Source organism: Columba livia, chromosome 13 (genome assembly GCF_036013475.1).
Source record: "Columba livia isolate bColLiv1 breed racing homer chromosome 13, bColLiv1.pat.W.v2, whole genome shotgun sequence".
Classification (NCBI taxonomy): Eukaryota; Metazoa; Chordata; class Aves; order Columbiformes; family Columbidae; genus Columba; species Columba livia.
In genome coordinates, this window is record NC_088614.1 from 12,085,062 (window position 1) to 12,112,506 (window position 27,445).

At 43.2% G+C, this 27,445-nt stretch overlaps 1 protein-coding gene across 1 annotated transcript; it reads right to left on the reverse strand.

The window, feature by feature from the left end:
* Positions 1 to 75: 75 nt before the first annotated feature.
* Positions 76 to 27,308, reverse strand: KCTD19 (potassium channel tetramerization domain containing 19). The gene is given in 16 exon segments (XM_065029066.1): positions 76 to 209; positions 503 to 604; positions 1,184 to 1,338; positions 1,769 to 1,953; positions 2,812 to 2,878; positions 3,010 to 3,667; positions 4,649 to 4,757; positions 5,796 to 5,879; positions 7,785 to 7,927; positions 8,310 to 8,413; positions 11,360 to 11,520; positions 12,732 to 12,948; positions 13,175 to 13,297; positions 14,429 to 14,620; positions 14,980 to 15,130; positions 16,753 to 27,308. Coding segments are annotated over 16 exon segments (2,832 nt in total). The 5' UTR covers positions 17,035 to 27,308; the 3' UTR covers positions 76 to 110.
* Positions 27,309 to 27,445: the final 137 nt, after the last annotated feature.

Here is a 27,445-nt window from a genome sequence, read left to right on the forward strand (position 1 = left end):
AAAGGCTTTTTCTTAATTGCCAGGTGAGTTGTGTCCCCTCCCCTGCCCACAAGAAAACAAAAACAGCCCAAGAACTAGCTGAGTCAAATTTTTATTAATGTTCTGTGAACTTACATTTCCAAGGCAAAGTATGAGACAGATCTAGCAAAGCCTCTCTGGATCAGTAAGTCGAGGCAGCGGCTGTACTTCCATGCGAGGGGCAGAGTAAACTGGAAAAGCAAAACCCGAGGCCGTAATTAAATCACCCAACTGCAGAACAGCAGCATCACTGACTCGTTTCTTAACAACCCTGAAAGTCTTCCGCCTACTTTTTTTGTGGGCCATCTTGTAAACAAGCAGCACGATGTTAAATTTATTAGGACTATACATGACATAAAGTACCGTACCCGTTAACTTGATCTGCAAACAAAACCGGGACCAGTGAACTAATTTGAACAGAAAGCCAGCGGTGTTCGGAAAAGGCTCAGCCCTGCAGCATCACCTGGTGGCAAACACTACTTACTTCCACCCACTGAAGCAGCTCTTCGTGAACGTTCCCGTCCCCTTCAAAACACTCCATGTTCAGTACATCCGCAACAAACTCCCTGGGTGTGATCTGTCAAGTCTAAAATACATGACATTGTCATATCAACAGGCAGGTGGGCTTACAGGTGCCCGGGGGGCAATACTGTGTGGTAGTGACATTGCCCATGGGAGGGAGACTTTCCCAGGCTGGCCTTGGCCAGGGGTAAGTGTCAGTAAGGTTAAAAAGGCCGGCGTGGGGCAGCAGGATCCCGCACGGGCTGGAAGCGGCTGCACCGCACACTCGCAGAGGAACAGTCCAGTGCCAGCTCCCCAAGCCCCTCTCCTTACTCCTTTCTCCTCCTCTCCCAGGGGAGAAGAAAAACACTTCTGGTCAGAGCTCTTAAAACAGATCCACAGGTGGGATCAGTTACTTCCAATGCCCATTAAAAACCCCCGGAAGTTCCTGGCCCCTGGAAGCTGGGCCTTTATTTCTGCCACAGCAACGCACACAGCGGTGTGCAGGCAGCGGGAGGCTGACAGGGGCAGGACACGCTGCTGCTTATTATAATAATTGCTGCTTGAGCAATGAAGAGCTGAGTTTCTAGCTCCTGCCACCCCCTGAGTGCCTGGGGAAGCTGAGCAAGGACGGCTCGGCCGGCTGTTGGGAACGTGTACCTACCCAAAGGCTGTTCACACGGGTCCCGACTTTGGCTGTGATTTCTTTGGGATCCTTCTGCCTTACTGAGTCCAGGATGACATCAGTCAGGACAAAGTGGCACTTCCTGGCGCAGAATATCTCCTCGTGCGAGAGAGCAAAGGTAAGAAAAACTATACCTACAAGGAACAGTGGAAAGAACACAAATACGTTAGGAAAAAAAACACAACGTAGTTTTAGCACTCACCATTTCAGTTAACCAGCCCTTGGCTTCTTTAATGCCTTTGCTGTCCAAGGTTTTTCTGCAACCGAGGCCTAACAGCCAGCGTTCATATCTCAGCCTAATGTAAGAGTTTGCCTGAATTTAAAAAAAAAGTATAGATTTCCCACCATTGCACCCTTCCTCATGAGCTCCCCTGGTAAATACTGAAGGCACTTGCTAGGTTGGGCAGCTGCTGTCCAGCTGTTCTGAAGAATTACAGGTAAGCGGCAGTTCAGCTGCGATAACCTGAGCTACTCAGCCAGTCAGGACTGAAAACAAACCATGACAGAGTGGTTTTCATACCAAAAACTCTGCAGCAAGGCCTAGAGGCGTTGCCAGCTCCTCGCCTTCGGGCAGTGCTTGAGCGTGTGGAGCGTGCAGCCGGCTGCCATCCAGCTCAGCGCTGTAAGCAACGCTCTCCTCATCGCACACGCAAAAGCCGTCACTGCCTAAAACCGGAGGATGCTCAGCTTTAAGAATCAACCCCACATTTCTGTGGTCTGCCAGGGCGAGGTCTGCTGGTTCGCTGTCCCTTGTTTCGGTGAAGGAACACAGAGTTTTACAGGAAAGCCTGGATCAGTGGTAACAGGAGAGACACATTTGCAGGTATGACGACAATATTGTCAATTTATCTTCAAAGTTATGCCTCCTTCTGTCTTTCACCTTTCCTGGCAAAACATCACAACAGGATAAACACCATTAGACAGTAAATTACAACCTTTACACCAAATTGCAATCTCAGGTATAACACTACAGGTCTTCTCTGCTTCCATCTTTCACATGGAAAAGTCAGACCGAGCAACCGCTCCATACTGCTTAACGGAACCCAGGCATAGTTCAGTCTGGGATTCTTTCACATGATATGAAAGAGGGCTTCTTTTCTATGAAAATAACAACCTGGCTTGCACTGCTATGGTAACAAAAACATCCACAATCATTAATACGTTTTGTTTTGTCAATGATTCTGTGAAAACCTGCCATGTTACCCATGGTGGAAGCGGAAAAGAGCAAATCCCATCCTTCTCGGGGTGTCAGAACCAGTTTTGGACTGGGACTTTCCACTGAGGTTTCTTGAGTTTGCATTTAGTATCTTGGCTAATCAGGTAAATATTTTTTAACTTCTGCTCATTTCTGTAGAAACTTCCACATTTAGCATAAAAATCTTACAGATTTCTGTAATCAACTCCCTGGGTAACTTAAGCACATCAAGCCAGCTTCGCTGTTCCTTGCACAGCTCCACAGGCAGAGTAACAAGGAGACAGTGAAAGAACAACTCTGATGACAGCAAAGCTAAAAGCAGCTCCACCTTTCTGGCAAAAACACTTCTAGTAGTAAACTCTGCATAGACAATCAATAAAATCCAGCCCTTGCTTAGCAGCTGGCAATCAACTCACGGGCTTTTAGAGGGATGAGTTTCATTTGCAAGGTCTTATGTCTTTCTTCACTGGAAGAACTTCCTATGAGCAGAACAATTAAAAGGTAGTCTCACTGAAATTCATTAACATGATCAAAGTATCTTTTTTATGCAAGGCATTTAGTTAATTACTCCCATAATTTTGAAAACAACAATCCCAAAGCAGTCATTTACCTTCTAGTTGCTCCCTGTTTATATTCTCTGCATTGTTTCCTAACGCAGCAGTAGCTCTTATGGTGCTGAATTGAAATGTTCCAGCACTTGGAGCAACTGGCGAACTCTGTGTGAACACATATTGCTCCCGCTGCTCTCCTTCAGCGCCGACTTTGTACTGGGCACTGTGATGGTTTCCTTGACCTGTAAAGCTTATTTTGCCAGGAGCAGAGGCAATGGGAGCCTTGACACCCCTGTTCTTTTTGGGAGCGTTGCACTGAGATGTATACTCTGCAATACAACCGCCAGACGTTCTCACGTGCTGAAAACCGCACCACTTGGAGCTCACCGTGTCCCATTCCTTTGCCTGGGAAATTAATTTCTGGATGTGACTTGCTGAGTCTTCACTTTCTCCTCTTTTCTTTGTTAAGCTGCTTTTCATTCCATTCTTCCTCAGAGGGCTTAACAAATCCTTGTGATAGCTGGAGCTGACCAGGCTGTCCAAGGATGCATCATATCCTCCAAGTGTGTTCATCCGCTTTGTCCCTCTCACCCGTGAAATCGTTCTGGAGCACTTTGCCTTCCCCTCACTGGCATCTTGCTTTCCAGTCAGATCTCTTATATTGCTCCATGTATTAATATAGCGTTTACTGGAATCCACAGCTGTAAACGAGCACACCTAAAAATACAGTGAAATGTTGTTATTTCTAATTGGTATTGAAGAAAGCGTAAGTTTTGTCTTTTCTAATAACTAATGTATTTTACTAATTGTAATATAAGCATTCAAGGACTGAGTTCTTAATCCTGGAAAATGTATTCTGACTTCTGGGGAGGATCTGGTGCCTCAAGGCTCCCCAAACCCAGCCCTGATGTTGTGCTGTCCTGAATCACCTCAGTTCTTACCACTGAATTTTACTGAACCTGAAGGTGGATGCTGGAGTGGCCAAGGCACACAAGCAGCACCTCAACATCCCCGCTACAATTTCTGATTTTGATTATCTGAACCAACAGCAGCACATTCTGTACAAGAAAGATTGCCTGGCAAGTTAAAGCAAGCGGTGCAACCACTCTACCACGTTAAAACCAATCTTAAACTACAGGGTGGACCAGTTTGATGTCAGCGGGTAAATGCTACAGAGGCAGCACCAGCATTTCACCTTCTTTAGCAGACTGAAGGCAACTTTCAGCTGCTGGTGTCCAACCAAGGACTAAGAGTATTCAAAGACTTGAGCAGAAAGTCCTTTTCCCCCTTCCACTGACTTCAAAGGCTATAAAGTTTCTGCAGGACATTATCTTGCCTGAGTGCACTGCTTTAACTTGCTGCTCCCATCTTCACCACCTGCAGACCAAGAGATCTGGCTCCCAGCTCCTCCTTGCCCAGAGGGGCAGAGCCTGTATCTCCTGCGACCCAGCGAAGTGCCCCAGTTCCCAAGTCACACTGAGATCTGCCTAAAAACACTTCTCACCCCTGGGGACAGGAACTCCCTAAGTGACCAGGAGCGCAAACCACAAGACCAAAAGGAGAATCTAAAAGAGTGTAGGCTTGTGGGGTTTAAACCAAGACAAGACAGACCAGAGGACCTTGACCTGTATGACTTCACAGCATACAGTCGTTGGATAAAAACAGAACTAGAATCCCAGCCCTCAGGACACTCCTTACTTCTTTGGGGTCTTTGCTGAACTCAAGTTCCTTATTGCAAGACTCAGTACTTAATCTTCTACATGGAAAAGAAACTCCGTTGTGCAATTCATTCTTTTGGATCCATAATCTAGAAAATGAATATTTAAAATTATTTTAGAACTTTTTCCAGAGGTGACACCCAGTCCACCTGTAAAAGGAGCTGCGGGGACTTCCAGTCACTGTCAGATGTATTTTGACTTTAAACTGCCTTAATGGCCTGTGAGCAGCCTAAATAAGAATCCTCTAACTTCTAGAGCTCTCCCAGGAAAATGCAGAAGAGAAGGGCCATTCTAGGTCATTTTCTGAAGTTCTTTGTGTTTGGGAGTTGAAATGTCTCAGTTCTGTGGGCTTTCCAAAAGGCCTGTGGTTTAACATCTTGTCTGTCCCCCTAGTGAGACACTAGAGAAGAAAACATTAGTGTTTGCACATTCATAGATGTTAAAAGGCCAGAAAAGACCACTGCGATCATGAGGCCTGGTCTCCAGTAACACCGAATGCTAATTCCTGTTTTATTGGCAAAATGCCTTTTAGAAAAACATCCAATCTTATTTTAAAAGTTGTCAGCAACTGAGAAATAAGTTCTGAGAAAATGTCCAATGCTGAATTAATATACAAAACGTTATGGCTCATTTTCAACATCAATTTGTCTAGATTTAAATTCCAGCTGATCTCAACCCTTTTCTGTGATGCTGCACCATAGATTTGCCATTCTACACCCTGTGGTGCTGGCGAATCGTCTAGTGGGTCTGCAGAAACCAGCTGGGCTTGGCAAAGCCAGGGCTGAGCCAAAGCTCATAAATCAGACTCTATCTGCTCAGTCTGGCATCCCTGTACAATAGTTTTCAGTGTGCATTGCAATGTTCTCAATATTTGGGCTTAGGGACATATCTCAGTTGCCTTTTTCCTTGGTTATTGGAGAACAGCCTGAGGACTATTCTGTTCCTGTTCCAAATAACTGACAGGGGAAAAATGTGGCCCAAATGATAGTGGAATTGCTCATCCTCCAGTGGCTGTTTCAGAAGGAACAGAGAAAATTGTGCTCCTTTCAAAGGACAAACACTGCTAGGTCAGATGAAAAGACGTCATATGACTGAAAATAGAAAGAAATAAGAGAATTTTTATCTACCTGTATGCATCAGATTGATAAAGTGCCTCTAAAAGAGAAGGGATCTGGTACTCCTCTGCTTCTTGACGAAAGAGAGGCCATTCTCTGTGTGTTATAAATCAACCGAACTGTAAAATCACTACAAAACCATCTTACCAGATTATCTTTTCCAAATATAATTTGGAAAGTTTGGGCAGTCACCACACAAAACAAAAGATGCATTCAGACAAGTGATTTTTCTTTTAACAGACGGACAAATAGCCTTTCATTTTAAATACTGAAAAGTATTTCAGTATCACATCTGGCATCTAAACAACAACTAAAAAAAAATAAAATCAAATCTGGTTTTATTGACATATATAGAAATTTTACCATTAACTACCATTGACTTCCGCAGAGTCAGTATTTTATGTCAGCAACCCCAAATTAGAGGACATACTTCTGAAAAGGTGCAACCAAAATAAATGAGCTCCTAAAGCAGAGGTGTTTGGCAGCATCCCTCTCAATCTTTGTGAAACTTGCTATTTTGGATACTTTTTTCCAGCTATTGCCCCTCTATAGTAGTGAAGTGAAACCACCGTCCTCCCTTTTTTCTTTAATTAAGCACAGCTATTGATGGTAAGACCTAATTTTGGGAAACAGGAATCCTACTCTGCTCTGTGATGCTCATGACACTCTTCTTAAGTGGAAAATTCACCACAGCATTTTCCATAGGGAATCCCATAATGAGGGTTCACGGATTCAATGGGCTGCTGGAACATCCACCATTCCCAGAAATACTCTTAGCCCTAGAACATGATTATCCTTGCTAATAAGCTATTAACATGGTCCTGTTTACAACAATCCCCAGGCATGGTTTAGCCGTCCAGATGTTCCTGGAGCTGTGTTCATGGTCGGGAGGAATGAAGACACATCTCCAGGAGGCTGAAGCAGATCAGCTGCAGAAAGGAGCTGGCTCCAGAGACCAGAAACATTCCCAGACATGCTCAGTTTGCTTGTATATATAACTGTCCTGTCTGACATCTGGCTGCCCATGCCTTTGATGACAGACATGAAAGCAATCGGTGGTTGTTATATCAAAGAAGCCACTGGTGTAATGTTTCTGTTGACTTTGGGGGAAAAAAACAACTCTCACACTGCTTGTGGAAATAGCCACATGTGCTAAAAATGACCGCATCAGCTGGTGATAAGTTGTGAAGATATTCTGCCTACTAGAGACGATCCAACAAACAAGGGATTTGAGAACTGAAGAGCCCAAAAGATCTTCTGATGCCAGGGTGAATGCAAAAATCATAACGTGCAGCACTGGCGGAAGCATCGGTCCCAGGGAAACTGCTCTGAGAAGCCTCAGCACAAAAGGATCCATTCTGGGTAATCTCGGGGGCAAGTGAAACACATTGGAATATCCCAGGAATATCCCCAGGAAACGGAGATTTTACAGCATCTCAATTTCTGATGTTTGACACAGTTTAGAGACCTAACGGACTGACGTGTGTATGGAGGAAGGGGACCCTCTCCTCTCAAGCGCCCCGTGTTCCTCCATCCCTGTACCACCACAGTTTTGGAAGATCTGTTTTTCAGCATTAGAACAGCGGTACCAGCAGAGGGGGCAGATGGAGCGGTTTTGAACTGGACTAGCCAGACTTAGCTGCCATTAAAAAAAACAAAAAAGACGAACCTGAAGAGGGATGCAAAGATCTCACCAACAAAAACATTTTCCTTTTTGCTAAAGTGTGCACATAGTGCACCAGCTTGTGATATACCCTGCAGTACAGGTGGCTGCCATATCGCACATTAAAATAAAGGCATACACACTGAAATAAAAACGTATCCCACAATAATCTCTCAGTCCAAATAATCTATGTTTAGATGGAATAGTTTGCTTCAGGACTAAAGGAAAAGTCTTAATTCTTTTGTATAATGTTTCTATGAAAATTAGAAAACAAATCCCTGTGTTTGCTTCCTGTACAACGTCTAATCATATGAAAGAAACACATTCACTCTGCTTACTTAAATTCAGCTGGCAGAAACAATTTCCCAAGTCTTAGAAAACTGAGAACCTGCCAAAACATTTGCCCATATCGATGGATTAGAAGACTTTGACCATAGGTGATCCAACAGACTTTCTTGTCATTTGAAAGCAGCTCTGGGTACTACAGAAATAAAAATACATTAAGACCAGATTTCTGGTGTTAGTCATGGAAAGAAATCCAAACGGGATTTTTCCTTTCTCAGTAACAGATTAAACTGGTTCCATCAAGTCTATTTATATTATTAATAAAAATACTTATATTATTAGCCCAGGAAGTACTTTCTCGGGAAGTCCAAGATTTATTTCCCTCCAATACTTGAACATACTCACTTAATATTAAATTCCCAGTCTACATGTGAAGCCCTGATAATTCCAAGTTTCCAGGTCAAAACCTTTCTAATAATTCTCATTGCAAGAAATACATATTCTAGTCTGTAGAACTATAGATTCTGTCTTAGGAAGGTTCATGTGGAGGCAACACAAAGACAGTTAGTTATCTGTACCTTCAATAAAGTCTGTAGGCAAGTTTCATACCAGTTACTTCCTACATAAACTTTCACAATCTGATGGAGGGAGCATGCGGATACTTCTGCTGTCCAATCTGCACCTAGAGATGGAGGAACAAACAGAAAGGTGATGGCTAAAGTAAGTGCAAGTAGTAATTATTTTGTTATAAATACCAAGTTAATAGGACATGGGATTTTGCATCAAAATATTGCAAATCATAATTATTTGAAATAGTGACGTGTAGTCCATGCACACAGAGCTGGAAGTCTCCTGTTTTGTTTAGGGGTCACACACAACCGCAAGCAAAAGGCAAGTCGGGATGTAATATCTGAGTCGTGGATAACGTGGTGCATCCATGCTACAGCCAAAACACCTCTCCTCAACAGGTGCAAAACAACAGCAAGAAGGCTATGTGCAGTAGCATGGTCTTGTTCACTCATTTATGTCAGCTAAGGTAAGTGAATCTAAGTATACTGCTACATTGCCACAGAAAGAAATAATTTCCGAAGTACTGGAAATAAGGGGGAAAACTGAAATATTTAAATATTTTTCACTTTTTTGAAGTGAAGACTCAGCTTGTCAGCACATGTAAAGTTAGTGGAATTCCAGGGCAACCTGGAATTGAGCTGTCACATAATTTCCCATCTTTGCAAGGAACTGCACTTCACTATTTCCTTTGAAGATGACAGTGTTGGGGCAGGTGTGAGCCTCAAAGAGCTCTTATGCACAGAGAGCAGATATAACATAACAGCTTTGGATATATTTTAGTCTGGGTTCAGCCCACGTCTTACCTTAGTGTGGCAACAAAGATCCAGGAATCTTTCTGTCAAAATCTTTAATAGTATAGTTTATGTTACTATGTATAGTCAGTTAATTCTGGGACACTGTTTTAGGAAAATCAAAATAATTTGCATTCAAAAGCAATGGTTTTTAAAAAAACCCAAACAACTAACTTTGAAAAGGGCTCCAGATTGGAGAACTGTATTTCTTACAGCACACCCTTACAGAAGATACAGGCAAGTCACACCCTTAATGAGATTATTTAGAGGGCTATGCATAATGATATAAATAGATTCTACTATCTCTAAACAATTAACAAACTAGCAAATGCTTATCTGAGGTAGCTGCTATAGTGGGACTATCCATCTTCCGTAACACACGTACAATTGAAATGTCATTTATTGAAACATTTAAGTCAGAGTTATTTTGTTGTAGCATGTGTTATCCACACAGTCATGACACAGAATTCATTAACTGCTGTTTCAATTTAAGATCAAACCCTCCTTCTCAAGGATTATAATTCCATTTAAGAATTGATAAGATTCACTCCTTTCTACATACACACCCATCACATGGTGGGGTAGGGAAGAATACTTCAAACATAAGCCACTTCACCTTATTCTGGGGAAATATGCTTATAGCTCAAGATGGGAAGGATAATAATCCCCTACACAAAGACTCAGAGGACCCTGAGGGTGGAGTAAACTGGAAGTAGTGTCTTAAGGGTCCCAGAGCACTGGGACAGGCTGCCCAGAGTGGTTTGGAGTCTCCTCTGGAGACATTCAAAACCCACCTGGAAGTGATCCTGTGTGATCCACTCTAGGTGAACCTCCTTTAGCGGGTGGGTTGGATTAGATGATCTCCAGAGGTCCCTTCCAATCCCAGGCATTCTGAGATTCTGTGAAGTAAGGTCACAACTACAAAATAAGAAGTCAGATTTGCAAATAAACAATAGGAAATACAGTTAGTATCGAACAAACTGGAACCTTGTGCTTGGATGGGGCAAAGGGATGTCTGCACTTGTTTATCCCAAAGCGATTGTTTGCCACCAATGGAATAGGGAAATGCGAATGAGACTGTAGGATGTACTGAGGAGGCTAACTCCAGCAGAATTAGTCTAAAATACTGGAGAGGTTTCAACTGGAATACCTTGTAAAGAGTGTGATTTAATTTATCTTTCCTGGAGCCCATGGCATAACAGGAAATGTGGAAAGAACTGGCTGTGTTCAGCCTTAGGAAGAAGAGGTTAGGGAAGGGTCTTATTTTCTACAGCTAGTGGAGGGTGTAGGGAAGACAGAGTCAGATTCTTCTTGGAGGTACAAAGTGCTAGGTCAAGAGGCAATGGAAAAAGGTTGGAACATAGGAAATTACGTGTGACTTCATTTAGCACAAGGGTTTTCAACTATTGGAACAAGAGTCCAAAAGGCTCCAGGATCTCCATCCTTGGAGATACTCAAAGTGTTTCCTGGCAAGATCCTGAGCAACCCAACCTATGTGACCCTGCTCTGAGCAGGGAGTTGGACTAAACGACCTCCAGAGATCTCTTCTGGCCTAAATTCTGTTAATATGAGGAAACTGGGATAGGTGAAAAATTCCTCAGTTAATCAGGGAATCATATTAACTCTTGTTAAGAAGCCACAATATGGGCTGATAGAAAAATGTCATGATTTTTCTACAAATGCAGTAGAGGAGAAGAGGAAACAGCATTTATGTTAGAGGTCAGTTTTAGCAAGGGCTAATTGTGGCTGTGAATGCACTTAGGCTGGTGGTTAGAAATAGATTATTTAGTTTAATAGTACGAGTTGTAAGAATAGTTCCACATCAGAAAAATGGAAGCAAAAGAAACCTAGTATTTTTAAGGTAGAACATGTGTTGATGAAAGTAACTTGGATGGTCTACACTTGAAGGAACTTGATTCAGAGAATTAGTTCAGTAATTAATAAGACTGACAAGATTAGAAAGCAAAATTAGCAAAAAATATGAATAATACTACCTAAAGCCAGTGTAGACTTACCTTATATTTCACCTAGAAAATAATGTAACTCCTTGAGTGTTCACTGATAAGCAGCAGCCAGTTAATAAACCAACAGGGTTAACGGTACATTTTAGGAAAACCAACACTGTCAGTCAATGAGACCTTCGGATCACTTTTGTACTGTAACAGTCCCTTAAATGTAGATGTAAATCATTGACTGATTAGTTGTATTCAGGCAATACTGCTCATTCTACTTTAAAATGAAAGAATTCTTGAGAAATCTTGACTTACTATAATCTCGGCTCTCTGCTGGCATCTGCTGTTTCAAGTAGCACTTTAAGGCACCTTTCATTGGTTCATATGTGGTGTCTCTTTTGTCCAAATAAGCACAGAGCTCTTCGATTTCAGAAATATTTTTAGTGAGGGGGAGTCAGCAAGTTCCCAGCCAATTCCTATCCAAAAGAAAGGGAATCTCTGCACTTGTAATCCTTGTTTTACATCTTATTGCTTATTTTTAATGAGTACAAGTCAGGTAACGTGAATTCTCCTACCTTCACCTACCACGCTCTACTTATAACTTTCCACATCATTTTTGTATTGAGGACAATCTGAAATTGACAAATAAAGCTATTGCAACAGAGCCATCCAATAATGATCTGCAATAGTTTTGAAGAAAGCTTTTAATATGGTATTTCTCCTCCACTGGATCATTCCCTAGTGCCAACAGCAAGTGCAGACAAGATGCCAGGGACAGAGATGAGGTGAATATGTTTGATCTTCTTGCTGTCTTTCTATCACCCTTTAGAGACCGGATATTATCTGTTGGTGCTAAATTTGAAGTCTGTCAAAAGCTGCAGGAAGTTTTTCTATCTGTAGTTGATGGAATTACGTGACCATCTAATTGCGTGGCAGGCTTGAACAACCAATTGGTTCATTGTGATTTGTTTTGCTTTTCTTAATTTAAATCACAACAAGCAGGTGAAAGAAAATAGAAGATGGTTTTTAATAGAGAGTGTTAAAATGTGTCTTTTAATGTCTAGCTTTATGACTCACCTAGTGAGTGTTTGCAGTTAAAAAAATCCCTCTGTCACAGGAAAGATGTCTGACCTCTACGTTTACATTTTCACCTGTTTCAGGTGAGTGGCACTAATGATTCACTAAGGAGCCATTTTCCTACACGATAGAGATTTTATTAAACCAGTACACTGGTATGGTAAATCTGAGCAATCAGGCTAACTATATGTCTCAAAGAATCAAGTTCAAACACAGTATTCAGAAGCCACATTCTTTCTTGGACTAGACATAGCAGGGTGACTTCTCTGTGACTTCAGAAAAGCCTGTACTCATAGCCTTTAGATGCTTTTGGAAATATTGTACAAAGTTTTCTGAATGAATTGTAGATCTTATATTTTAAGAATATGGGATCATTAAAGAATTTCCGTATACCACTTCGGAATTTTAGGTTTACCAGCCTACAATAGAACAGAAGGATGCCAGCTCACGTAATTACAGTCACCTGAAAGTTTAACAGAAAAATTAATACAAATTCTAGAAGACAAGCTGCTGAGAATGAGACTCCTTTTCAACTGCAAAACGCATGAGACAGCCTTTTGAAAGAACCTGAGGTTATGTTGAAACGGCCTTTGTGAAGGCAGGCGGGTACCTGGCGTGCTGGAAAAGGACACCGTCACCGGAGACGTGCAGGCGGCTCCTGCCCAGGTTGCTGCCCATGCAGAGCTGTCCCAGCACCGAGTCGGGGTAGTTGGCCAGCAGCCCCAGTGCCATGGTGTACAGCGGGGACCGTGGTGGGGTCCCCCCCACCGCTGCCCCCCACCGCCCCCTGGGCTCCGCCGCAGTGGGGGACACCACAGAGCGGCTGCCTGCGAGGAAAGGATGTCAAGACAGCACCCTAGAAGATCAGCAGTTAATAATCACTGTCAAATTTGCCACTGTTTTCAACATTTTATGGAAATGAGTCGCTAAGACTACTCACCTCGGTGTTGATCGTATCAATAGAATTTCCATTTCAAACCCTCAGTTTCACAAGATAACATTAAAATCAATGTATACAAGGAAGAAAATATATAGCTATGTGCATTGTATTACCTCTATAGATCTTCACAGCATCTATAAGTTCAGGAATTCCCAGAATTAAAACTTCCTCCTCCAAGGCGTCTATGTTGGAGAAGTCGTCAGGCAACAACATCTTCCCTGAGCAAAGAAAATTAACTTGAAAATAAAAATAAAATATAGGAAACATGTGCTGACGTCTCTGTCCACCGTCCAGATCTAGCAAAAATAGGTTCTTATTTCCTTCAGCATTACTATTTGCACATGCACGCATACGCAGCAGATAATACATGTACACCAGGAAACACTTTGAAAACACAATCCTCAAAACAAATTTGATGCTAGAGGAGACAAGACACAGCATAAACAATAGTGGAAGCACAGAATTAGGTTAGTTTTGTTTTGTCGCAGCATCCTGAGAAATTCCTGTAAGAGGTTTCCTGTTCGTCTGGCTGCTCTTTTCTCCCCAGGCACGGCCCCATCCCACTGTGCATTTAAACACGTGTTTTCTCATATGCAAATATCAGAGGACTGGCAGGGGAAAAGTATGGCAATTTCATATCCATCTTGTCTTAACTGGGTTCACAGAGGATGAAATACTGTTAATATATGAGTTATGTGATCCTGACATACTTTTGAGAAGTACCTGTCTTTTTTTTTTTGAAGCTGGAAGACTATTTAATGACTGAAACACGAGTTTTTTTACTAGTGAAAAGATAAAAGACTGAGTAGATATTTAGAGTTACCATCATTTAGAGTTACTGAAAGACCCTTTGGGTTCTTCTTAATAACATCTTTATGACAGGCTGTAGGAAATCAATGGTTGGAAAGGGGAATCGTTGTTTGGTTCAGTGATAGGAATGATTAACAGTCTGTATCTCCTGATCTTGTACTGAATGATAAACAAATTATTTTATACTTGGAACAAACAGTTATGTACTGTTGCATGATATTAACTTTTTCTACCCTAATTACTGCTTGTTAACATCAGTTCTAGTACCTGATGTCATTAATGCATTTTAGTTTGGAAAACCACTGGATTAATAACACCCAAATAAGTAGGGCCACAAGCACGTAAATTTAGGTACATGTACTCTGGAAGCCACCGGGTAGAGGCTTTGGTTCTTGATTGATAAACAGGGCAGTAAAACTGGCAAACAGCAAAACAAGCTAAAGAAAATCAAATACTAAAGACTGTGATATTTTCACAAGTATTATTGAAGACAGACAGAAACAGTTTAATATTAAAATTATTTAGACATACCAGAATATTAAAAAAAGAGCAGTCACCTATGAAGCGGAACTCACTGCACTTGCACTCATTCAGGGCTGCGTTCTCAAGCAGCCACAGCAAATGATCATCATTAACTAGTACAGGATATTTTGCCACCAAATCTAGTGGCAAAAAACAGTAATTCACATCACCTCCTGTATCTAGTAAAGGTGTATCCACTAGCCCTAAGGGAGCTCTTGCATGCAACCCTAGGCAAAGAAAATCAGAGAAAAATCAAGACATAAATAAAGAAGAATGGAACTCAGATATACACTTTGGAGATCTGACTAGTACAGCAAAGCAAATAAAAGTGCGTTAATCTTGTGCAACACTTAAAATTTGTGCAACCAGATTTGTACAACCAAAGGATGGAGCCTTACAGCCCAGCACAAAGGAATAAACATTTGCATGGACTTTCCTATTTTTTAAAATGAAGATAAATATTAAAAAAAAAAAATCTCAAAAAATAAATTTTGCAAGTCTTAAACATCCCATGTGTGCAACAACTGACAACGGTCCCTGGGTATTCCTAAGGATGCAAAAGAACTTGTCAATTTGGGACACTTACCTGTGAATGCTGGACTGTTAGGAGGAGTCTCTGATGACTTGCTGGTACATTTTCATGTTCTCTAGTAATTTGGAGATTTTCTTTCAGCTACTGGTGTATCTGCAGGCTGGACATGTAAATTATATTTCCTGTCCTTCAAATTATCTAAAGTCTGCCAAGATATATAAGGTTTTTCTATGTATCACTTTAATTCAAATAATTAATCAAAAAAGCAAAAGCAGCCATGGGAAAGGGTCTAAGGCATACCATGCGATAATTCACATCCACCAAAATACGCCATGGAATATTGTATAAGACCAGAACAAATACATTCCTAAGTTTAGGTACCTAAAGGTAAATGGAATGAACTTGTAGAGAACACTTATAAGAACTTGTAATATAATTAGAGCCATTAATATATTCCAAAAAAGCCAACTATTTTTCAACATTTGTGTTTTAATGGCACTTCCTTGTAGTCTAGTTCTGCAATTCAAGGCAGCACACTGACATTTGTAAAAGTGTACAATACTATACCTATTTATGCAACACGAGAAATAGTCAAGAACGGCACAAAGACTGAAAGACCCTTTGGGTTCTTCTTAATAACATCTTTATGACAGGCTGTAGGAAATCAATGGTTGGAAAGGGGAATCGATGTTTGGTTCAGTGATAGGAATGATTAACAGTCTGTATCTCCTGATCTTGTACTGAATGATAAACAAATTATTTTAAACTTGGAACAAACAGTGATGTACTGTTGCATGATATTAACTATAAAGTAACTTTAGAGCCGTGGTTATGACTTCTAAAACACATGTGTAAAATGCCTTCAAGAATTAATACGGTTACACTGAGAAGAACTTAAAAGCTAGAAAATGCAAGGATTCTAGTTCAGTGGAGTGTGTTCCCAGCCACACCACAACAGATTAAATATGTGATCATGTACAGTTTGTTAATACAAAAGACTGCTGAAGTTGTGTGGTCTTCCTCTCCCAACCTATTTGGAGATACCACATATTTAAACACAGTCCTAAGAAAATCCAAAAACATTCATGTTAAACCCCAAATGTTAATATTTGGGGCTAAAAATAGCAAGCATAATAGTATCTTCGAGACAATTCCACAAAAAGAAACTCCAAGTTTAGATTAAACTTAGAGGAAAGCAAATATTAAAGTATGAAAACACACATTTCATCCAGCCAGGAAGTATGGACTCAGCCTTCACTGGCACAACTACACTGTATTTACAATTAAAAATATTTGTAGCTAAATAGCAAATTATTCATTACAGATATCCATTTAACATTTGTTTATACAGCTACAGAACAGGAGGAGAGGAAGAATAATCATTTCCCCATTTGACAGGATAGTGAATTCAGTGGTGTCCCATTGGGGTGAATTTGTTTTCAGACAGACTGAACCTTCTCAGGGAACAACAGGAAGGGTAGCGTGACTTTCCTCAGATTAAAAGGTTCATATTCAACAAGATCAGTCAGTATAATTGTCATCAAGCACAACAGCAGATAGAAGCCTCTGCTTGCTTTAACTTCAGTTTTAAAAAGCAAGTAATGACAGTTGAATGAGCTCTTACAGAAAGGTCAAGCGTGAAATTTGTAACATTTTCTGTACTCACCGACCAAGGCATACAAGTTGAATGTGGCAGTTATTTGTTTGGATACCTATCACAAGCATTGATAAAGTGATATACGTGAACTCCTTGACATCTTCCTACTGACGTTATTATCTAAAAATGAAAAAAAATCTAGAAAAGCCACACAGAATATCTTACTTTACCTGTAATAAAGGTGTCAGCTGCAAAATCAACGCTTGCTCATACAATAAGTTCAAATCAGGGTAGCTGAAAAAAGATAATTTTGAAGTCTGCATGTAGTAATGAAGGCGCCTAAATATAAAACCATCTTGGTCAATAAATCGTCTTAGATTTTCACCCTGATCTTGTACAGAAGCTTCTTTCCACAACAGAGATTCAGGAAACTCAGCGACTTTACTTTTGGGAATTGAGAAATACCAGCCACCAACATTAAAATTAATTAACTCCTCTCCCATAGATTCCATAATGCTCTCTGGTTCCTTCAAAGAGAAGAGGAAAACATGTCAAGAGGCAAGAATGAACATGTGAACTCTGAAACAATGTGATGTTTTATTTTAAAACTCAATTTGACTTCACATTTTATTTTCCATTCCACAGTAGTGCAACAAAAAATAAAGCATGGGGTAAATGACCTAGAGAATTACCTTCCAATTCACTTGCACATTCCTTAGTTAATATGTTTATGATCGTGGCCCTTGACAAGTCAGCAAGCTGTAAGGCTTTACATAGTGTAATACTTACGGTTAAACCTTGGAACAACCGGGCCTACATTTATGCTGAGCTTGTCACACAGAACAGCAAGTGAAATCTGACAAATGTCTTTCTTAAATACTAAAATAAAAGTAATAAAATGCAAATAAATATGGTACACCCCTCCACACAACCTGTGTGCCTATGAACACACCATATTATACAGTTAGTTTCTATTTTAAGGTGCAGATATTTATTATTATGTTGGTCGCAATCTTCTTGATGAGACAGGAAAGAAAATAAGGATGCTCGGTAAGCACATACATGGCTGTCAGCTAAGCAGGGAGAGCAACGACCTGAAGCAGGACTGGAACACACAGCTAGGTCTCGCAGCCACTTTTCACATTACTGTATCACATTGAGAAGTGGATTAGCCTGTGGCTTACTAAAATGGACAGAAAAGTCAATTCATGGCTGAAAATAAACAGACAAAAAAAGCCTGTCCTGGCCACAGCAGCTACCCCCGCAAAACCGAGGAGACAGAGTTTCTACTGACAACGAACAACACAATTCTTGAAGCAGAAAAAAGTGGTGGAAGATGATAGCTGACATTTGGAGTGTCTTTAGGCTATATTGTATACAAGGGGGTACAGAAAAAGGTTGGTCTTAACATAATGGCATTGCTGGGCAACGGGCAAGAGGCGGAGGGGAGATACCCGGGTGTGACAAGGGTGACAAAGTGGGGCAGTGGGTGACAGGAGCCTGATGGTTGGGGCAGGGGGTCATGGGCAGCTGGGGGGTTTGGGGCAATGGTGGACGCACGAGCAGGCCAAGGTTGCCTGTTATCACAGAGCCAGGTTTAAAGCTGGAGCAGGGGCTGCTCACACACCCTGAGGATGCTGTGGTAGCATGATTAACAAATTACAATTACAGCCTTTTGCCAGCAACGCTTACCTGGTGTGGGAAGGGCTCTCTCTCCCGACGAGAGGCTCGTTAGCTGCGTTCGTTTGCGGGGTCGAGGCACCCGCATTGGCGGTTGAGGCCAGAGAAGCCAATTCCTCCCTGTTCCAGTAAACTTCCCGTCATTGGGACACAGATTAATTATGCTTTTGTGAGCTGGCAAGTCAATGAAAAAAATGGTAGTAATCCCATAATTACTACTGCTGAACAACTCACCATAAGATACAAGCGTGTGGCATTGCTAGGAGTATTTACTTAAAGATCTTTAAAGTACCACTTGTACTACAAACCACAACAAAACCCACAAAAAATCATAAATCACCACCAAAGATATTATTTTTTCCTGTCCCAGTGGTTTCAAACAAGAGGTTATAGTTCTGAAGATTAGTTAAAATATGTGCCAGAATCAGTTGCTGCTGTGTCTCCCTGAGCTGCCTCAGCTCTGAAGCAGCAGCAAAAGGGATAATGTGTTATTTGACCCAGTAAATGAGACAGCTAACACAAAACCCAACAGGACAAGCCTGTGAGATACAAAGAAGGGATCTTAAGCAAGCTGCACCTCAGTTTGGCTTCTCATTTCTTCTGTTGCTGCTGAAAATAGCAATGTGAACATCAGTGTTTTTTTCTGGTGGCTTTATAGTTAAGTCTTTCTCCTGAGCTTATGGTTTTGCAGTCTGTGTGTGTGATGGAAGGTTAAAAGGGGTTATGACTTCTCATAATGCTCGTATCAGTAAGTATCTACAGACAAGAGGAAGAGGAGTTCACACCTTGAGCCAAAATGAGTGAAGAGAATGCGTAAGCTTTAGGGCTCATTTAATTACAGGAAACCAAAACAACAAAACAAAACGGCAAATTCTGATTTCAGAAGTGATTCAGAAACAAAGATCCTCAATTTTATATCAGCCAGTAAAAGCATAGCGCTCACACTTGTTTGTACACCGGGTGATCAGACCCCATTTAAATTCACTCTTTTAATATAAAGCTGACAGTGCTGTGAAGAGGCTTGGTTTTAAAATCCTTCACCATGAGGTACTTCAATGCCTGTTTTACCTGCATTTGAGGATTTTGAGACCTCCATGATGGCCCCAGGAGCTCCCAAATGAGGATCCCTACAAGGGAAGGGACCATCCCAAACAAGGGCTGAGCCTCCCAAAGGCCCTGAGGAAGAGGCGGGACCACAATTTATTTTAAAAGCCAATTAACGCAATGGTAACATGACAGCTTTTGTTAATTAGATGCTGTTTCTGTCATTTCTCTTGGATAAAATAGGAAACAGGTGAGAAGCAAGACCCAAGGAATAAAAAAAAGAAAGCCAAGGAAATCTGGAGGATGACAGCTCATTACTGGACTAATCGTTGTTAACATCTAGGATTTTTAGGGGTTTGTTTTTTAAATAGTTTAAGGAGGACTTTACATAAAGATATAGGAGTTCTTATCATTCTTTTAAAGATTTATCTGCAGACAAGGTCAGCACTTTTTTTTTTTAAAAAAGAGGGATTGATATGAATGCAGGTTAACTCCACATGTTAACGTATAAGTTGTATGTATAGGAATAATTTATATATGAAATGTTAATATATAAATAAATGTGTAAAATAATAACTGCATCTTGGGACTGTGTCACATCTCATCAATGGAATTATTTGTCTTTAACATATACACAGGTTTATCCATTACCAGCTCTGTGTGTTATTGCTGGAAGTCTCAGATGGCATAAAGATAACCTTATTTAATTGCTTTATTAATAGTCTCCCCAGACAGCAATTTGGAGGCTGCACTGAGGCAGATTTTTGTGTTGGATTTTATACTTTGGAGTTGCTGGTTTCTCTGCCCTCCTCTCCTGGCAGGCTTGCCTGCAAAAAAACCAATCACAGCAACATTGCAGCACTGTTGGATGTTTTAGATGACAGATCTATTAAGGAGGGTGAAGGAAGGGCTGCCAGACTGTATTTTGGCATCAGGGGGAAAAGGGGAGAGTTTCTTTTATGAAAAATAAACCATAAAACATTTAAATAAATACAGTATAAACAAAAGGATGGTCACCGTTGTCCTCTCCCGCCTGTACAGCGTGAACCCATTGACACTTCAAAAGCTTGGCTGTTGGATGGGTCCCATTTTCAGACGATGCCTGTAGAGTTTTATCTATATTCAGCCAAGCGTTTCACTTTGAAACCCTGCGCCGCCCACGCGTGCTGGCCAGGCAGCTGCCATGCTGCACAGCTGTCCTGCTGTCAGCTGGACCCTCCTGCTTCCCAGGACACCCGGCAAACAGAACACACTCCTCTGCCATCATGTTCATACCGATTTTTCTCTCGTGTCCAACCCTGGAAAGACCTGGATCTGTCAACACAGCAAAACTTCTAGCAACACTCGTCACCTTCTGGATGATCTTCAGGGCCATCGCCAGGGCTAAGTGCCATAGTTGCTCGAGCTTCTGCCTTTCCCAGATGTTGCACATGTATTTTGGCTGTGGTTTTGTGTTTTACTCGGCATGATTGCACCACAACCTGTCACAGGTCCTGGTCCCCTACGCTAACTCCAGCTGTGCTCCAGCTCCCTTCCTCAGGTTGGGTTTAACAAACACACGGCTGTGGGGTGTATCAAATCAAATCAGACTCTTGATCCAGTGGAAGTCTGGTCATCTTTTTCCCCATGGGTCTCACTCTGATGCACTGAGTCAGAAAATGAGATGTCAGGGCTGAATGAGATATCTATCACGACAGGAGTTCAAAATCTACACGGTCCACCTAGAGAAGAGCCCAAGCTCACCCACTTGTGATGCTGACCCACCCTATGTTACTCTTCTCAAAGCTCCATCTCACTGGAGCAAGAAATGCTGGATTTATGAGGGCAGAAAGGTGGAGATCAATGTATAAGGGTCTCTTGGTTTTGTAATTTATCTTTAAGTCTACTTGGTTAAAACCCCAGGAGAACCAGGTCGCACAACTTTCCCAAAAGCACTGGCCAAACCTGTGGCAATAACGCGAGCAAGAGGATGCTGAGTTTTTCCCTCCTCTGCTCAATAGCTTCATACTTATGTTCCTTGAGAATAAAACGCATAATGTAGAGATACCATTGCAGATGCTGCAAGGAAATTTTTAAAACCAAAGCTAAAATCTGTTTCCAATTAGGTCTCAAAAAAAAAATAAAATCCATAGAAACATTTCTGTTTAGATTTGTTTTCTGACATCAACTAAGCTCCCTGTTCAAAATGCCTGAATATACATTTGTGTTTCAGACTTTGCTGTTTGTTTAAGTTATTTTTTGCACACCTATGCAGGAGTGCTTTGAAAATGTCTTTTTTTTTTCTTTAGAAGTGTGTTTCAAACAAGTACTTCAAAGCAGTGACATAAGGGTTAGCATAAAATCACACCATGTTACACTCATTGTCGTTTATCACTCTTCAGAGGGCTCACCAGCGTCGTTGGAAAGACTCCTAGGAACTTACCAGGAACTGGCAAAACTGTAGACAAGTGACTCATTTCTCTTAACATTTGTGACCCTTTGTGATTTTGGGATTTTGTTTTGTTTTGTCTCATCGCAAATGGATTATCTGATGCAGCAGCTGGGTGAAGGCCTGGAGGAGAGACATGTATCAGCTTCCACGTTACAAAACATGGATCAGGCTGCTGCTTCTACTCATTGTGTCTCAAGAAATCAAACATCCAAATACAGCAGGGCAAAATGGAAAGATTTCTTTATAGCCTCCTGGGCACCAAGAAAATGGTGGCTGATGTAGCTTTACAAGGTTCATAAGAACTGATGCAATGCAACCATACACGTGTTATGACAGTGCCAGCCATGCTATATATGCCTTTTTCAGGAGCTTTGATTCACTGGATAGCAAGAACAAGATTACTGTAATGTGATAAGGAACCAGTACCATCACAGGATGGATACCTGGACTGCTAAAGGACCTAAACAAACTTTCCTACAAACTGGATGTGATTATCAGGTATTTTCAGTCTGTCCTTGCCCTCAGACAGGCAAACTGACGGCCATCCAAACCTTCATCCTCATTTGTCCAGCACATTTCAATGGCCTGTATAAAAGGTGACAGGAATGATGTCACCTGAGACAGTCTCACAGGCCAAGGAGGTCTGAGCATCTCCTCTGACCTGCCCTGGGGCAGAGGCTGCATGGTTCCATGCCCTGGATGCTGCAGGGTGAGGAAAACAGCACTGAACAGTGGGATGGACTTTGGCCACTCTGCAGCCTTGAGTTTTCAAGACTTTGGGTGACAAAGAACGTTCCACAACCCCTCAAAGCAGCTCCAGAGATTTTTTGCTGAGTGTAACATCCAGCCATTGGATCCCATGGTCCCCTTTGGTCCCGTGGAACAACCCTGCCCATTAGAAAGCTGCTCAGCACAGCAGTGGCTTGTAAGATCAACCTTCTCCCTGTGTCTCCTTCAGATGAGTTGTTACAGAAGAATGATCATCTGAGTTCCCAGGTGGAATTTCTAAGACTGGAAGTGAAACAACTTACCAACCTTCAGGAGACCTGGGCTCTTCTGCGGGACAGCCAGAGGAATGGGCTGGGCACAGGTACGGTACACAGCTTGTCTGTCGTGGCAGAAGGTGGCACCTGTGTCTCAGCAGAGCTCCTCCGGTCCTAAGTCATGTGTGCTTCTTGTAATACCCCTGCACTGCTGGCAAACGGATGAATTCAGCGCTTTGGCACATGAGGGAGCTATTTTGGTGATCATTAGCGCACATTGTACGCTCCAGGAGGCTGGAACTGGTTACAGACTTTAAAGCCAAGATACAAAAATGCCAGTTCAGTGAGTGGAAAGTCAGGAATATCCTGGGCCTGATTAAACTACTTTTTTTAGAAGTAGTATCTCAGGTCAAAATGAAATAAGACTTTTCTTTTTCAATCAGAGCACTCCAGCTCTTTTAGCACATGCTATCAATCTCTTTGAATGGTTTCTATCAGCTATTAACCATTGTAAACCAGCCATGCGTGAAATCTTAAATTGAATCATAGCTGTACTTGTCGTCATCTTGAAATACAGAGCTCTAAGCTACAGACTTAGAGCTCCAAGCACAAACATTTTAAAATATGGTTTTGAATAAACAGAGATCAGTGTATCAGTTTTGGAAAAAATCCTCGTGGTAGGTTCACTCTCCTGAATGCCTCTTCGGTGTTTAATTTTTTTTCCTGCAACAATCTTGGCCAAATCTTTAGTGTCCACAAACCGTCCTGCTGAAGCAGTTGACCAAAGAGAGCAGCCACGCTATTCACAAACGTCTTCCAGCAGAGGAGTGCACCGATCATGAGACATCACCCGCACTAGGAAGAACTGCATCAGTACCGTCAGCACACGGCTCTGATCAGTGCTGCACTTCAGAACAATTATGCAGTTGTCCACCATACAGGGAACAAAAGACATATTAAATAGGGCCTGTGTTCAGTTTTATCTTGTACAAAATCTCATGTGGTATAAGATGGCATATCTATATATAAACTGGCAAATCTAATCCTTGCCTTTTTTGTAGTTCTCAGCATCTTCCTGCTCCTATCTTCCCCTGCCTTTTTACACTTCTGCAGCAGTCATTATGTTAACAAAAAGTAGGCATGACTCCTGTGTAACAGAATTTTATCTGAAGCCATGCAGTGCTGAGGAGATGGTAATTTAGTTAATTGAATTCCCTCTAAAATGGCCCTGAATCAATATTCCAGCACAGTGCTGGCAACACATAGCTGGCAATGACATATTGCACTAGCACTAGTGGTCAAACCAATGTCTCAGGTCACTGACTGCAAGGATTTGAAATCCTAGCCCTGATTTAGATGTACACCTCTGAGAAAGAGCCTGATCCACCAGGGCACAAGCTGCTCTCTGAATCTTGCCTGAACATGATTTGCAGACTAGTCTGTGTATTTTGGAAAACGTTGTCCATCAGACCATCAGCAAAATGGAAAAGTACTGAGCTGAGGAAGGCAACGCAGGTACAACTCGATAGAGAAGCTGTTTTGCCTGGCCTGAGACCAAGGATCTGCACTATACCGGGCAATACACTCCATAGAGGGATGCTCACGAAGGGAGAAGTTTTTTGCAACAGCAACATGTATGAGCTCTTCCTGGTGCTCCTACACAGGGACAGAAAGGGCAAGTCCTTGATGGGCTTATTGTCATCCATTCTCTTGCTTTTCTAGGAATGAATCTAACATTCTTGAGAAACAAGGTGGTCAGTCTACAGCGCTACCTCTGGTCAAACCACTCATCCCAAAGCAAAATGACCTCTCAGATAAGCCAGAACCCGGTCCCAGGCATACAACTTGCTGTCAAAGTGTGAAGCACTTCAATAAGTACAGATGCGGTTCCAAGATTAGTTTAGAAACTCACTAGAGAAGTGACCTTGGGGGCAGAGAACACGTTTTACAGCTAAATCCATCATAATCAGTCAGCTGAGCCTTCTGGGCTGTGTCTCCCTGTAAAACTGGGACACCAGCCTGTGGGAGGGTCTGGGTTGTCCGAAATCGTGGAGACTGTTTGTGGTGACAGGGTTGGGTGCGAGGTCTGGCATGTCCCTCTGCTGCAGGAGCGGGGCCGGTGAGCGGCCAAGGGGAAGAAAAAATGGGAAGGAGAAAAAAAGCTTCATGTCTGGGGCCTGGATCAATGCAAACAACATAAATTCTGGCTGAGACACCTTCCGCCCGCTGGCTCCTCTGCTCTGAGACAATTATACGCTGGCTGCAAAATGTCTTTCTTGAGCTGGTGTGGAGCCAACCTCAGAGCTAATGCTTGGCCAGAGCTAATTATTTAGTGCAGGGGAAATGGCTGCAAGCCCTTTTGTTTGGGCTGTGTCACTTTTCATCAAAGAAAGTAGTCCTGCAACTAATATTTTAAGGTCTCTGCTGTCTCAGCAGCCTGTAGCACCACTTCAAGCTTCACTGGGAAAACAGCTGGAGCTGCTGGTCCCATGGAAGTTCCTTCAGGTTGTGGTCTTCTCAAGGGATGGGCAACCTAACTGGCCTCTCCTTGTTCATCCTGCACTCCAGTGCCAACCATCCTGGGGATCTCTGCGTTCCTGCCCACATTAGTCATGAAGACTGATGCTTAAAGGCCATATTCCTTGCACTTACCTCCCCATGAGGCCATGTCTCCACCTGGCTTCAGCCACGCACAAGGGCTGTGTGCTGCATCTGTAATGCAAAGCACAGCCTTGTGCACACATATGCAGCCAGCAGCTCCCAGGAGCTCACCGCACTGGTATTTAGAAAGTTTTCCGTAAGACCCAAACCAATGTCTTCTTGTTCCCAGGAAGCTGTTTCCATCACTTCAAAAGTGACTCCTTTTCAGGCTGATCTTTGGCACTTCACAGCTGTTAGACCCTGCTGGGTCTTTGACAGCACTGATTTTCCTGGGGCTGGTTTGAGCAGGACTGAGATACCAGACTAAGTGGTGTCAAGCAGCCTGGCCAGAGTGGTCTGGCCATTGCCACCCTCACCACCCAGCCCTGTTCCCATACAGCAAACAGCATGTGCTGGAGCTGCCTCCTTGGGAACAAGAAGGTCAGAAGGGGCAAGCCTTGTGTGAGCTGTGGAGCAAATGGCAGAGAACTTGAGGAGAAGCTGCAGCAGGTAAGGAGCACCTCTATGCTGGGCGGCTTGGCAGTGAGTGGGAACTGTTAGCCACTGCGTGACCTCTGCCACGGCCTCACAGCCTGCAAAGCTTCTGCTCAGGATGCAGAGCAGGATGTAGCCAAGTGACAGCAAGGCTCAGCGGAACTCACTGTCCACGGGAAGGTCCTACAGTTCTTGCCCTGGCTGCTCCATCACCTGAGGAGTGGCAGCTCAGCTCCCCTTGCTGATGTACTTATGGAGGTGACTCCAAGTGAAGACCCATCCACCCTCCTCGCTGTCTTGCAAACCATGGGTGCTCAGCAGCTGCGAGGCGGACAGGAGAGCTGCTGCGGTGCCCAGCCTCGGGGCAGAGGTGGGCTGAGCAGCTGGGGGAGGAATGGCTGTTGGTCCGGAATGCCATGCTCTGCTGCTGGACACAGGGATGCCAGAGCTGCTGCTCTTGCCACGTGCAAGCTTAAAACTGGGAAGAAATCCACCTCCTGGGCTTGCTTTCCCACTACCAAAAGCATCTCAGCGCCCACAACTCCCCTTCAGAGCTGCCCCAACAGGGGTGCCCACTCCGGTCCACCGCCGGCTTCTAACCAGAGCCACATACAGGCAGGGGATGAATCTGCTCACCCCTTCACAAAATGTTCCTCCTTCACAAAGCCTCCAAGTCTGCGCACAAGGATGGGGCTGTGGATGGCAGCTCCGCAGACCTGGGGCAATGCTGGACAGCCTTGCCCTGGGAGGTTTTGCACTTCGTTTTTGCAGCTGGACAATGGAGCCAACAAAGGGTTAAAGCCGCCCCTCCCACCGCTCCAGCAACAACTTTTTGAAGGAGCAACATTGGATCTCAGAAAGAGCATTTAGGGGAACAGACAGCCACAAACTCCCTCTGACCTGCTCAATGGAGGGCTAAAATCCCCCCAGCCCACGCCCCCATCCTGCCACTGGTGGATACTTACTGGTAGACCCGCACTGGGGGTGGGGCTGAAACCAGCCCAGGAGACAATCTCTTCCTTCTCCTGTGTTTTAAAAAGCAGGTGGCTAGGATGCAGAAGGTGCAGAGCTGTGCAATGGCAGGGAGCGAGCCCACTCGAGCCACATGTGCACCCCAGCACATGCCTCGTGGCGTGGGCAGTGCTGGTGCTGTGGCTGAGGCACCTGCCAAATAACCTGTGGGTTACTTAGGGAGTCCGGTTCCAAACAGATAACCACAGAGGTGAGTGTGTAGCTGGAAAGCCTGACTCTGCCACCCAGGTAGCACTTCAGCAGGCTCTGCCCGTGTCTGGGATTGTGGTGGCAGCACCTGCACCCAGCCTTATGCACCCGAGCACCCGCAACAGCAATCACCCCATCCCAGAGGCGCCGTCCCATCCCGGAGCCCCATCCGTTCCCAGGGATCGTTACCAGGAGCTCATGTGTTTGGTTGCAAACAGAGCAGGAGCGGGAGCCAGGCGTTCGTGTTTGTGTGCCTGCAGTTGCTCAGGCAACTCGGGGCCAGCCAAGAGCTGCCAAAACAGCCGGCGGCCAGGGCCGAGCCCACGGCGTGGCTCTCCTGGGGCGGCACAGCCAGCCCAGCCTCCCACTGCTCAGCTGGACGAGCGGGCAAAGGGGCTCTGGCTGCTCGGTGCCGCAGAACACAACCGG